This window comes from Ylistrum balloti, unplaced genomic scaffold (genome assembly GCF_031769215.1).
Source record: "Ylistrum balloti isolate Yb309-2 unplaced genomic scaffold, AGI_CSIRO_Ybal_v1 Utg369668, whole genome shotgun sequence".
Taxonomy (NCBI): domain Eukaryota; kingdom Metazoa; phylum Mollusca; class Bivalvia; order Pectinida; family Pectinidae; genus Ylistrum; species Ylistrum balloti.
The window spans coordinates 1952605-1966895 of NW_026781915.1; the positions used below are offsets into that span (position 1 = coordinate 1952605).

At 35.4% G+C, this 14291-nt stretch overlaps 1 protein-coding gene across 1 annotated transcript in view; it reads right to left on the reverse strand.

Moving 5' to 3' along the window:
* The window catches only part of LOC132561330 (KICSTOR complex protein SZT2-like), an 80042-nt gene extending 68503 nt beyond the window's left edge, over window positions 1-11539 (reverse strand). Inside the window, exons 1-14 of the mRNA XM_060226056.1 lie at window positions 11378-11539; window positions 10825-11022; window positions 10013-10090; window positions 9774-9866; window positions 8668-8796; window positions 8130-8265; window positions 7774-7994; window positions 6282-6424; window positions 4459-4613; window positions 3704-3800; window positions 2066-2206; window positions 1260-1415; window positions 530-595; window positions 47-250 (exon numbers count right to left, since the gene is read on the reverse strand). Of these exons, the coding sequence (XP_060082039.1) occupies window positions 47-250; window positions 530-595; window positions 1260-1415; window positions 2066-2206; window positions 3704-3800; window positions 4459-4613; window positions 6282-6424; window positions 7774-7994; window positions 8130-8265; window positions 8668-8796; window positions 9774-9866; window positions 10013-10090; window positions 10825-11022; window positions 11378-11539 (1979 nt within the window). The remainder of the gene's footprint in view (window positions 1-46; window positions 251-529; window positions 596-1259; window positions 1416-2065; window positions 2207-3703; window positions 3801-4458; window positions 4614-6281; window positions 6425-7773; window positions 7995-8129; window positions 8266-8667; window positions 8797-9773; window positions 9867-10012; window positions 10091-10824; window positions 11023-11377) is intronic.
* Between the last annotated feature and the right edge of the window lie 2752 nt (window positions 11540-14291).

A 14291-nucleotide genomic window follows, 5' to 3' on the forward strand; every position in this document is an offset into this window, starting at 1 on the left:
CAGGGGAAAGTCTTTTCAAAATGTTGTACTATATATGAATACAAACCTTGGCAGTAACTTAATATAGGAATCATTCTCCAGTAACACAAAGGTACTCCAGTCACGTAGCAGGGCATGCAAGGAAGTGAGCGCCTGGCGACACAGCACCACATGGAATCGCCCACTAGAATTAGGGGTATGTAGGTATTTGGGTAAAGGCACGTCATGTTCTAGAATCATCCCTATACGGTGACTGTGCATCCACTTTTGCCTGTAAAATATAACATAAAACTTCAAATTACAAATATTCAAATCAGTGTAAAGACACAATCTTATTGAATGTATATCACCTTATCAAAAAGTTACTTCTCTTGAGATACATAAATTACCTCCCTTGAACTGAATTCAATACAGTTCTGTGTGTAACATGATTTCTTAGGTTATCTGATTCTAGAACATATAATAGAAAGTGTTTCTCATAGTAAAATAGTAAACAGTTATGATACTTTTTAAACAATTATCAATTGTTGTAAAAGGTGTTTCAACTTACCAAATTTTTATATCCAAGTTCACCACCGGTTTCCAGTACATCGCAAATGAAAGCAGAGCAGAATCCCTAACATAACAGTAAAATATATTTATTAACATAAACTAATGTGGAGATAATTCAACTAATGACATCATGTTTTCAAGAAAACATTGACAGATAATTGAGACCGAGATCTTATATAACCACTGAAGACTTTACCATCAATATGTAATCATATACAATGTTGTTCCATATACTGGTTTAATACTGAAGATATTAACCTTAGTTGGACAATGGATAAGAGACACTCCATTTTGTTTAACCTGGACAGGTAAATTTATACTTTTTATCGGTGTGAGATTTCCTTGTCTCAATCTAGGGGTGGAGACAGGGAGATTCCCATCAGGACAATGATTTGACATCACAGTAACAATTCACTGATGTCACATCAACGATTCAAAGCATTGGGACAACAAAAACACACATGAGTACCTAATAAAATCAGCAGGGTACGAGTAAAATTATCATTCAACCCCTTGTTGGTAAGATATGGTGATCGCAACCCTTGGGAAAAGATGCTTAAGTTACAAATACTCGACAAGCCTTGTCTTTCACATTTAATCATCTTTCCCCTATGGTTGAGATCCACCTATCTCCTGTCCAAGGGGATAAAAGATTCTATTATACTATAACAAGAGGCAATTAACCATGTCAGGAATTTCACCCACAGAGATAAAATCATTTAACTTACTTGTTGTTATGTTGGGAGTTGAGGACAGGGTTGTTGGAGTTAGGTGGCATGTAAAACAGAGGAATGCCCTTTTTGATGCTGTCAGGTACTTTGTAGTGAACAGTGTTGGACCCAAAAGTCTGCAGGTGGTCAAGCAGCTGATCATCCTGTCTCAACCTTCGGTACAATAACAGCACAATTATAATCAGTCATAAATTTACCTAAATATACAGAACAGCTGATCATCCTGTCTCAACCTTCTATACAATAACAGCACAATTATAATCAGTTATGAATTTACCTAAATATACAGAACAGCTGATCATCCTGTCTCAACCTTCTATACAATAACAGCACAATTATAATCAGTTATGAATTTACCTAAATATACAGAACAGTTGATCATCTTGTCTCAACCTTCCATACAATAACAGCACAATTATAATCAGTTATAAATTTACCTAAATATACAGAACAGTTGATCATCTTGCCTCAACCTTCAATACCCACACTGACAAGAACCTCTCTACTTAAGACATCTCAAACAATATCATATCAACAGATAACCTGCCTATAGCAAACAACTCCCACCATGCAATACCTAGACAATTTGTCTTAAAGAGGAACTCCCAAAGTATGATGAACACAACCTGTTTATAAAGGACAACTCCCAAAATACCTTATTCAGATCTCTCTGTATGTAAGATATAACCTAAATACAATTCATACTAAATATGTCAAAAACACCAATCATTAAGATACTATTCAGTAGACAATATGAGACTGTATTTAGTGTTCTGTGATTTCAACTCAAGCCAAAAAAGTACCTTTCAAGTGTCATCCAAAAGCGTTTAATGTTGATCATTCTTTGACTTTGGTTGACCTTGAGTTGTGAACAAGTGAAGTCATGTAGGAAGTCATAACGCCCTTCTATGTAAACCTCTGCATAGGTCTGTGAATCCTGGGGACTGTAGTTCTCTTCAGTAGTCTGTCTCCTATAACAAATCACACTAAACATTAGAGTCAGTGGCCTGTATCCTTAAACAAAACACACTAAACATTAGAGTCAGTGGCCTGTATCCTTAAACAAAACACACTAAACATTAGAGTCAGTGGCCTGTCTCCTATAACAAAACACACTAAACATTAGAGTCAGTGGCCTGTATCCTTAAACAAAACACACAAAACATTAGAGTTGGCCTGTCTCCTATAACAAAACACACTAAACATTAGAGTCAGTGGCCTGTATCCTTAAACAAAACACACTAAACATTAGAGTCAGTGGCCTGTCTCCTATAACAAAACACACTAAACATTAGAGTCAGTGGCCTGTATCCTTAAACAAAACACACTAAACATTAGAGTCAGTGGCCTGTCTCCTATAACAAAACACACTAAACATTAGAGTCAGTGGCCTGTATCCTTAAACAAAACACACTAAACATTAGAGTCAGTGGCCTGTATCCTTAAACAAAACACACTAAACATTAGAGTCAGTGGCCTGTCTCCTATAACAAAACACACTAAACATTAGAGTCAGTGGCCTGTCTCCTATAACAAAACACACTAAACATTAGAGTCAGTGGCCTGTATCCTTAAACAAAACACACTAAACATTAGAGTCAGTGGCCTGTCTCCTATAACAAAACACACTAAACATTAGAGTCAGTGGCCTGTATCCTTAAACAAAACACACTAAACATTAGAGTCAGTGGCCTGTATCCTTAAACAAAACACACTAAACATTAGAGTCAGTGGCCTGTCTCCTATAACAAAACACACTAAACATTAGAGTCAGTGGCCTGTATCCTTAAACAAAACACACTAAACATTAGAGTCAGTGGCCTGTATCCTTAAACAAAACACACTAAACATTAGAGTCAGTGGCCTGTATCCTTAAACAAAACACACTAAACATTAGAGTCAGTGGCCTGTCTCCTATAACAAAACACACTAAACATTAGAGTCAGTGGCCTGTATCCTTAAACAAAACACACTAAACATTAGAGTCAGTGGCCTGTATCCTTAAACAAAACACACTAAACATTAGAGTCAGTGGCCTGTATCCTTAAACAAAACACACTAAACATTAGAGTCAGTGGCCTGTATCCTTAAACAAAACACACTAAACATTAGAGTCAGTGGCCTGTATCCTTAAAAAAATCACACTAAACATTAGAGTCAGTGGCCTGTATCCTTAAACAAAACACACTAAACATTAGAGTCAGTGGCCTGTATCCTTAAACAAAATAAAGCAAGACATTGGAGTTAGTGATTTGTCTCCTAAACCAAACACAATGGACACACGGAGTCATTGGCTGTTCTGCTCATTTTTCTACATATTTTCATAACAACCCTTCAATAAATGTTTTACAACCATTCTAAAGCATATCTTGCAAATACTGCTGTGATATCTTATAAACTTATCAAAATAGAAGTTTAATTACTTCCAGTGTTCAACTTACCTATCCGTTTCCATTGGCCAGAAAGCTGTAGCAGTATATTCAATTTTAACATAATCTTTATATGGCAGAATTAAGTGCACCTCAATCTGACTTCCACCTGAAAGTTAAAGAAGGTTAATTATCAAATATGATGTCAGTGAATTAGTAAAAACTTGATTTCTTTGTCTTTACAGTTAAGTTCAACAGCTGAAATAAGGATAAGTATAAACCTGAAATACATATACAATGAATAACCTTGGTCATTCTTAGCATCAGCGTACTGTTATTCAGGAAAAAAACAACACACTACAGAAAAATGTGATAAAGGGAGATAATCATGTTTTTTGTGCCATTTTCTTGCTTCCTGTTTGCTGCATCCATCACAATAGTTGCAGTCAACATTTTCAATTTAAGTATACATAACGTGTATCATAATTGAGTGACAATATCATCGATGAATACTGCATTTCTATAATAAGGAGGAGAGGGAGGTGGAGGGCCTGTGATAGCTTCCCAATACAGTATTAGAATATGCAACTGCAAGTAAAGATGCAAAGTGGGTTTGTGTTTCTAAAAGACTTCAATCATTGTTTTGTATAGAAAGCCTTCAGCCTCCCACATGTTGTTCAGTGAAGTTGCTACCAGTTAGCATAAGAAGAGCCCCACCCTGAAATTACTTTGGCAGCAAACAAGCAAAGGTAAGATTCTGACTGTTCCAATATCATAAATATTTTAATAAATCCTAAGTTTATCAAGAGAATAACCCCAATACTTACCTTTATTGAGGTAGACATCTTTGATAGTATAACCCTCCCTTAGTCTCACTGACAGAACACTTAAAATGTTAGCACTTAGTTTGGCATCCATGTGTTTCTGTCTCACAGTGGGTAGCACCACAGAATTCTTGTCTTTAATTGGGTGTGACAAAATCCTGAAAGGAGACCAACATGCATACTTGTAGTGTTACTAGTAAGTGGGTTGGTTTTACCAGGACAAAACTTTAAAATTGAGGTTCCCTGAAATAGCTTTTCAGGAGTTTAACATACAATGGTCAATGTTCAAAGGGTAGGTAAGTGCAGTACAGCATTATGTTATACTTTTCTTATCATTAAATACAATTCAATGAGATTGTTGTATTCAGTATTGAAGTTTTCTTTAGTGCTGTATAATTTCCTGGTAAAGCTTGTTAACACAGTATGTTCTCTTTTTGATGTTTTGGGCTGGCTATGCTTGTAATGTAGATACAGGAAGTTGTAATCGGTTTGTTGTGGATACGACTTTGTATTGCTCCATCCTCTCTCAAAAAGATGGCTGTATCTAGCAAATCTACTGATGTGTCGCTAATTTTGGACATGAACTTAATGGTAGGGTGGTAAGAATTGACATCTGAGAAGGAGGTCAGTTCCTCTCAAGAGTAGGGCCATATGAAGAAAATGTCACCTATACATCTCCACCATTCAGCGTTTCCTAACTGGCAGAAAGGAATCTTTGTGTACATGTGGTCCAATGTACAAGTTGCAGTTTTGTAAGTTTAATTAAAAATATTTCATTCCCCTCAGTGGAGGTCAACACTGGTGTTCATGTTCAGTATTGGTCGGGTTACTTTGACCCTTAATTCATTAGGACTAATCTCAGATATTTAGTTAAATTAGTTTTGGACAGGTACTGCAAAACCCCTTAAACTGCACGTGCCAAAATTTTGCAGTCCAGCCTCAGTCCCGATATGTACCTGACATTTTTCTTGCAGGTTAAAGTGGTAAAATTGTTTCAACTGCTTACACAAAACCGGCCTAATTTACACTGCTTTTGTTGCTTTATATAATGACTATTTGTTTATCCTGAATGTACATGTACAATACATAAAGCTATAATAATCTACAGTTAAATTCAATATTTAGGACAAGTTATTTCCTTTATTTTATAATTGAAACATTCCACTGGGGACATTCCACTGGGGACCTGTAGCGTGCTTGAATTCTATGACCGTATCATATCAAGCCGTTCATGATCAACCTTCACAGTGCTATATAAACAAAGCCACATGAGACCTAAAGAACTTTAAAGTTAATAAGACTTGTCCATTCCACTAGGTATTGTACCATATGCTGTTCATAAGTTGTCAAACTGTATATGGTAAGATCATGTGACAGCTAAATTAGCAATCTGATATGGGGGTCTCCCTCTTGGTTTAAATGAGGACCATACACTTTGAATTTTATAATGGTGGCTCATATTTGCAAAAGTAAATTGCAGCAAACTTGTTACATTACTGAAATTGAGAAAGCTAGTACCTTTGAATGGAAGGTGGTGTACAGTATTTGATATGTTCATATTCTGTCCATTTACAAGTGAAAAGTTATAAGTTCCAAGGTAATGAAAAAGTTGTATATCAATGAAAACATTTTCTAATTAACATGTTGTAGATTTTTATCTTTAATTCTTAAATTTTGAAAACCAAATTATCTAATGACAGTTGACTAAAACTCAGTGACTGGCTGAAGCTGCATAAGTTAGGTTTTGATTTGAACAGTAATGGATGATTACAAAAGCTATATATAAACCGAGGACTGTATGATTGTACATGTGTTGTGATCTTTACCTATTTGACAGAGCAACTGGATGCATGGGCTCCACATGACGGTGGTGAGTCAGTTCATATTTAAAGCCTTCGAGACCTTTCTGGAAACTCCACAGCAACAGAGCTTTATGATATATGTTCATCTGATCACAGCTGTCTTTGGACTGGTTAAAAGAAACATGTGCAACAATGTCAAAACTCCTTGTATTAAAAAATATTCAAAATACACTAATTAAACTATACTGAGGTTATTTATACATACCAGGTCCCCACTAATTAAACCATACTAATGTTACTTATACATAACAGGTCCCCACTAATTAAACCATACTGAGGTTACTTATACATAACAGGTCCCCACTAATTAAACCATACTGAGGTTACTTATACCTAACAGGTCCCCACTAATTAAACCATACTAAGGTTACTAATACATAACAGGTCCCCACTAATTAAACCATACTAAGGTTACTAATACATAACAGGTCCCCATTAATTAAACCATACTGAGGTTACTAATACATAACAGGTCCCCACTAATTAAACCATACTGAGGTTACTTATACCTAACAGGTCCCCACTAATTAAACCATACTAATGTTACTTATACATAACAGGTCCCAACTATTTAAACCATACTGAGGTTACTTATACCTAACAGGTCCCCATTAATTAAACCATACTGAGGTTACTTATACATAACAGGTCCCCACTAATTAAATCATACTGAGGTTACTTATACATAACAGGTCCCCACTAATTAAACCATACTGAGGTTACTTATACATAACAGGTCCCCAATTAATTAAACCATACTGAGGTTACTTCAAGAAGCATGGCGGTCATCCTAGAATATGACCTGATGACCTATCCATCCTAGGATGCAACAGGCTATTGTTAACTTCCGCTATGGCTTCTGAAAGTTCAGATGATATTATTGTGGTTCATATTAAAAGGTTGGATTAATTAAATCCAAGAGAATGTTATTTATATCTTAATCTTAATATCATCCTGTATACATTTGCAAATAACGGTTCTAGACGATCTGTTTCAGTCACAAACACATAATGGACTGGTACTTGTACTAAACTTGGTACCAACGTCTCGTGCTGGTGTACTGGTATCCTTGGTTTAAATCACTATTTTTTATTCTTCCTAGAAGCGTGACATGTTACAGCAATTATCAGGGTGCGAGGTCATGCAGATCAATAGTGCATGTGATACACCTAGACAAAATAGCACTTCTGAAATACATAATGGTCAAGAACCATTGTCCAGCAATATGCTTTATTTTTATTTTTTTCATTTTGCCAATTTTTATTTTCGTCCACATATAATCCGCACTGGCATATAAGCTACAAGCCCAACTGCTGAGGAAAAAAGTTGTGATTTATAAACCTGAAATTATAGTAGTTAAACAATACTGAGGTTACTTATACATAACAGGTCCACACTAGTTCAGTTATATTTAGGTTACTTTTGTTTAATGTAGTATACAAAGTCTTATACTCACAACATCAGGACACATAGCAAAGTAGGCTCCAAATGTAGCCGTGGCAATGAACTGCAGCAGCTCTACATGTGGTATACAACCAAACTGACACCGGGCACAGTATGTTTCACCAATTTTAAGAAAGGAACATGCAACAGTGCTGTTTCTAAGTTGTGTCATGATATGGTCAAATATATTGGCATCTGGTGATCCCATCATGGCATCCGTCACAATAATAATCCCTGTAAAACATTTCAACATTAAAGAATTTCTAATAGTAAATTCAATCCCATTTAGAAAACAGTAACACTGGTAATGTTACTTTTGAGCCAAGAAACAACATTTCCAAAGGACATATGAGATGCATATGAAAATACCTGCACTAGAGTTCTCTGGAAGAAGTTGAAGACCAAAGAGTCCTTGGCGGATAAGGTTGTAAAGAGAATCATTTAGTTTTCTTCTGTGTGCATTAACTTCTTCATAACCAATACTCTCAGCTAAGTCCTCGTCCATCTGAAGGATGATGCAGAATTCAATAGTGTTTTTCATCTCATAATCAATAAACTTCAATGATTAAACAATAATCACATTTCAAGTCTGAGAATATACCATATACCAACACAGAATAACTGGTATTCTGTATACCTGTAATTATATAACTACATTTAATACGAACTAGAAGAATATTGTGACAATTTCCATTATGTTCTGCCATTTTCTAACTTTGTGTATTCATATCAAGTGTAAAACAATCAAGTTTGCCTGATTATAACAAGGCTAAGGTATAATGTAGGTAGCGTAGAAATTATCATAATAGCTAAGCATTACTGTTTGCCACTTATATCATCCTGTGGACAGATTTTGATGTCAAATTAATTATTTTTCTCTACCATGAAATATCCCAATTCTTACCACAGTTAGGTTGTTGTTCAGTTTGTTAAATCCTGAGGCCAAACTTTGCTCAAAGTTATCAAGTCTATCCAGCACTAAACTAAGGAAGCTCTCTGCATTATCTTCTGTTACTTTCATTCCCTGGGCAAGAACCTGTAACAGCAGGTACACATTATAATTCAACATTATTAGTATGCAGCAGGGCTTAAATGAAAGGCCAGTCCACAGCAGAGCTCATACCAAATAACTCATTTCGAGCAAGGACCATTTTATTTTTCCCTCCTTTCTATTTTAAAAAAACATAACCCATTTCCTCAAAATATTTTCCATCAATTATTAATTTCAACATAATGGTATAAACATATATATGAAACAGTAAATGAGAAGATAAAACACATCCCCATTAAGTGTCCAAAAAGAAACATAACTCAGTTCTGGGGTATCACAGTCAACAGCTCTATCAATACACCCAAAGAAACATACTCTGTAATTCGAGAGAGAGAGATAATGAATTAAACACATAAATTACACCAACTCACATCATTGACATTACAATTAATTTGGTGATTTTATTTCAACTGTTGCCTGCAGGAACATCAATTATCTACCATAATTATTCAGGACCTTTTCCAGATGTTGCCTTTTATATAATGTGTTGAAAAATAATATGCAACAAAATGGGGTTCAAACATTTTTAGATACTGGACCATAGAGCTGGACAGATCATGTTAAATACATATCCATCATCAGATCAAGCATTACAGTTGTCAAAGCACTAACAATATTCTAATACAACTGTGATTAAGTTTTAAAACACAAGGGACCAAATTTTTACATATTAGCGAAAGAAGTCACTGGTTAAGATTAATCATTATAAAAAAAAATGTACAAGCATTCCATCATTGTGAGTTTACCTGGATGGCAGTACAAGCTAAAACAGGTATGTAGGCTATGACTGTGACATAAATCTGTCATTGTGAGTTTACCTGGTTGGCCGTACAAGCTAAAACAGGTGTGTAGGCTATGACTGTGACATAAATCTGTCATTGTGAGTTTACCTGGTTGGCAGTACAAGCTAGACTAGGTATGTAGGCTATGACTGTGACATAAATCTGTCATTGTGAGTTTACCTGGTTGGCCGTACAAGCTAGAACAGGTGTGTAGGCTATAACTGTGACATAAAGTTCAGGTACAAACTTCATCTTGGTGCCAGGAAGCATAAACTACAAAAACAAAAAACGAATTACCACGGTAACATCTTATGAATATCATAGCACAAAATAAAGATTTTGTATTGAATATTTGTACAAAGTATTTATATCATGCTCAGAGAAAAACGTATCTCACTAAATAAACTCTGAAAACTCACTGGCTTTACAAGTCCAGTAATGCTACATCTGAGGTTGTGACTGATTTTGTCCAACAGCACTTCTCCAGTCTTCAGATCCTAAAATATATGAATATTCATGAGTAAATAGACTGAATTCAAAAAATATAGGGTAACCAAATGTATCAGGACTTGTGAGATTTGTTAATGACAATTAAAATTTAATGTCCTTGGTTTGTATAAAAACAAAATCCTGTCTGATCAACAAATCTGAGTGTGTTGAGCAAACCTTCAGCAACGATTCACTGTAGACAAGTCTATGTACATATTGAATGTGTGAGTCTGGACCACTTTTATTTCAGACAAAAATACTAATTTTTCAGTCTTTGGTTGGGATATGACTTCCGTTACATATAATAACAATACAATCACATGTTAGCAAACACATACATCCACTGACAAATCTAAACAGCACTAAAATCATGACATTACCCTTCTGCAGCAATAATTTTTTTACAGTGTACAATATTTCTTCAAAAAAATTGTATTAATATCAAATGAGAACATGTCTAACCACACATAAAAAAATCAAGAATAGAGTATTTCATAAAATTCTCTACTAAGCAATGACTTCAAATTCAACATGACCTTTGTATCCTTCTGAGGTTAAAATTTTATACATAACTTATCTACTGGCGTACATACCCTTCTCAACTAAGGTCAACATCAATTCCTTATAGCTAAATAAATCAATACATAAAACTAGGCTTACCTCACTTACATCATCAACTACTAATATTGAGGTGAAAGTTATACTTGTACATGTCATGATTCTCTGTAGAGTGATAACTTACTACAGATGCTGCTGAGGGGCTGAGATCAAGGACAAATACAAGTCTGTAGCGCTTGGCTAGGAAAGTGACCACTGTTGATGGAAGAAGTTGAAACATGAAAGGCATTCCTGGCTGCACCAAAGGAAGTTGATCATCACCTGTCTCCTCATTTGTGGCTGGTACCACAGACACAAGCTTGAGTTCTTCATCTGTATCATTCTGTTTTTAGAATAATTGTAACACATTTGAATACCAGTAAGCAAATGCTATGACAAACAATAATTCCATGTACAACATAGAAGTAGTCAGAATTCATACATTTCTGATTACATTTGTTTAAATCCAGAGAAATGTTAAGCATATGGAGAAAACAAATGTTTATACAAATTTATGTCTAGAAAATTTGAGCAACCTGATAAGGGCATGAACTGCATAAGAGTACATATAACTATGACAGAGCTTTTAAAGGAGACTGTAAACACTGACATCATTTCATGTTAAATTCAAACATCTAACCTTTCAACATATTTAAGTGAACATTCTTCATACAATTAATTATGAAGCAATTTCTTACAATGCACTGTACAGGGTTGAACTCCATAACACTGTTCAAATGCTCAAGAAACCATGATGCTCGGATGTTCCTGGAGATTCGGTAGTCCTTCTTCATCAGCAGGTATACAGTTTTAGCTGGAAGGATCTGCACAAATAGAAAGTCACTTAGTTTCTGTTTCATGTCTAGAAAACATCATCTTCCATTTCTACAATTTATAATCTACCGTTTGCTGCTTTCATTAGTATTGTAATAGGGAGCGTCCGCAGGACTCAGTAGGACAAATCCATGAAAATATATTTAGCTTCAGTTAGTTTCCTAGAGCCACCGACAAGCTGGCCATCAGAAAACTCCAACAAACTCATCCCAGTGCAACAGTCAGTCTTTTTATTCTTGAAGTCCACAAAATGGGGAGGATTACACAAATCACAAACCAATCAACACTTTGTAAAGTTAAGTAAGTTTATCACTATTCATATTGAAATAGCCGTGGCAGTCATATAAATATCAACAGTATATATACTATGTAGATAAAGTTTCTGAAAGTAAAGTAAATCCTAACATTAATTTTCTAATTCTACTCTTATAATAGTCCCCACATGGTAACTAATTAAGCATTTAAGATGTAGCACCAGATCCTGTTGATATGACCACTCCCTACTATCCAAAACTGACCCCGACAATAGAATTCACCTTATAATGTACCTAAATGTTGATGTTGTCAGCATATGTGTGGTACAACTGATCAGCATCTGGTGGCAAATGTTGTCAGAGCCTGGTGGTAGGAGATGGTTTCCTCTCCTAATTTTAATTGTTGACCAGTTACTTGGCCGTGCATGTCCCTGTTTATCACTGCACAACCCTTTTTATACCCCTGCCCCTAGTCAAATATGCATCCTGCATCCCTGCACTGTATTCTTATTTACAATCTACAGCATAGGCATAGTGAGGTCGAAAGGCCTTCAAGCATTTCACTAGGATCCCATCGTCTTTAAGTTAAACACCTCCGTAACCCTAGACTGCACTGGTGATAGCGACAATACAACAGGAAGAATATGCCAAACATTTAGCCCTACTATACCATTGGTTACGACTAATGTTTGGAAATCATTAAAGGGACCAACAGAAAGCATAGTTAATGCAGATAGAACCATAAGTAGGCTGACTTGCCTTCCCACAGAATAAACTAAAAAATAACTGACTATAACTCGTTCTCCACAGACTCGAGTTGGCTGAAAAAGTATAGCTATTGGGAACATTTCGTGCAAATGTCATAGGTGAGCATGGATTTACTTGTGTTATATTCTAAGTCACACTTTGATCAAAGCAACTGAAGTCCTCATGTTTGTGACTTTAAAGAAAAAAAATAAACAAATGAATTCGTCCTTTTTGTGTAAAAATATACAATTTTGCAATGGTTTATGGGTCATAATATGTCATTTTTGTTGCAAATGTTTTCAAAAAAACTTAACGTGTTTTTTTCTTCAAATTATCATACATTTGGGCAACAAATTCATGACTGTGAGCAGTACTGTGTAACTGTCACTGTGTCACTGTCGGCTGCAGGACCATTACGCATATACTTTGACCAGCGTGATAACGTTGTTGAATTTATTTGGCATGGGCTGACCTTTTTATTCTCAAAATCGCCAAGTAGTAAAAAAGATGCAGTCAGTTACAAAGCAAACCTATCTGGTTATCTTATCCTTTGAATAAGTCATCATCAGCTGATCAGTGCGTGGTGAAAAGGTGAAGGGTACTGTATGATCATGAGGATGAAAACGCAGAAATAAAGAAAAAAAGTTGGTTAACACACCGTATCCTTAGCTTCATTTTCCGATCCAGTGTCTTCCATACTGAATGGATAACGAGTAACGTTTGTTTTGCGTGTCTTTCACATTGCCGTCGTTGCAAACTACTTCTTTATAATCATAATAAACTTTTCTGCAGTCTGCAACTCTCTTTAGATCAAAGTCAATCAGACGCTTTACACAAAATATTTTATTAAAGATCATTAAACGTTTATATAAATCAAATATTATTTTAAGCGGGATATTTGTAAATTACAATAATCAACTTATTTACCCAAACTAGCAATTAGTAACAAAATCACAATGGCCATGCCAACAAAATTTACCGCGACGTCATATTTGTAATACAATTAATGTATTCCAGAAAAGAAGTATACGAGTTACCTCCCTTAACGCATAGGCTGCAGCAGAAATTAGTATTGTGATATATATCATAATCTGTTGATTTATTGAATACTTAATTACTGAAAAGTATTCTCCACTGAAAAAGTTAAAGTTACCATTTTAAATTAGAATATAATCTGTCAACCAATCATTATGCTTTATGTATTAGCTAGTTAATGATGTATGTCCAGGTGGTAATTAGTATTGGTGGAAAAAAGCATGGTACTCTCATACCATATTTAGCCTATATCAGATTGAGCTATATTCAAACAATGACCCTTGTCATAGCTGAAAGCACAGACCTTATCAATTTGTTTGCATAGTATCAAATGTAGTTTTTTTCAAATTTTAAAGTCAAGTTCCATTTTTAAAAAACAAAGTGAAGCAATAAATACTAATCACCCTTCTGCAATGAGCGATATCTAATGAAAAATAGGCGAACTGTGACCTGTAAACCTGAGCACTGTTGTTTGAAAGCTCATTGTGTTTCCTAGCTATTCATTCTATTGGACACGAGTCAAAACTCCAAGTGGGCATTGGTTTCTCCTCCATATTTCTCTTAAATTAATGGTTGAGTGGTGCAGTGGTAAGGCACTTTCACCTAGTCGTCCAGGGAACGATTCCCAGAATGGACATGAAAAGGTAAGGGGTCACCTGCCCGACCACATGGGTTTTCCCAAGGTACTCCAGTTTCCTCCCAAAGTAAGATCCATTGCACACTTCCAGCCCGGCCAACAATA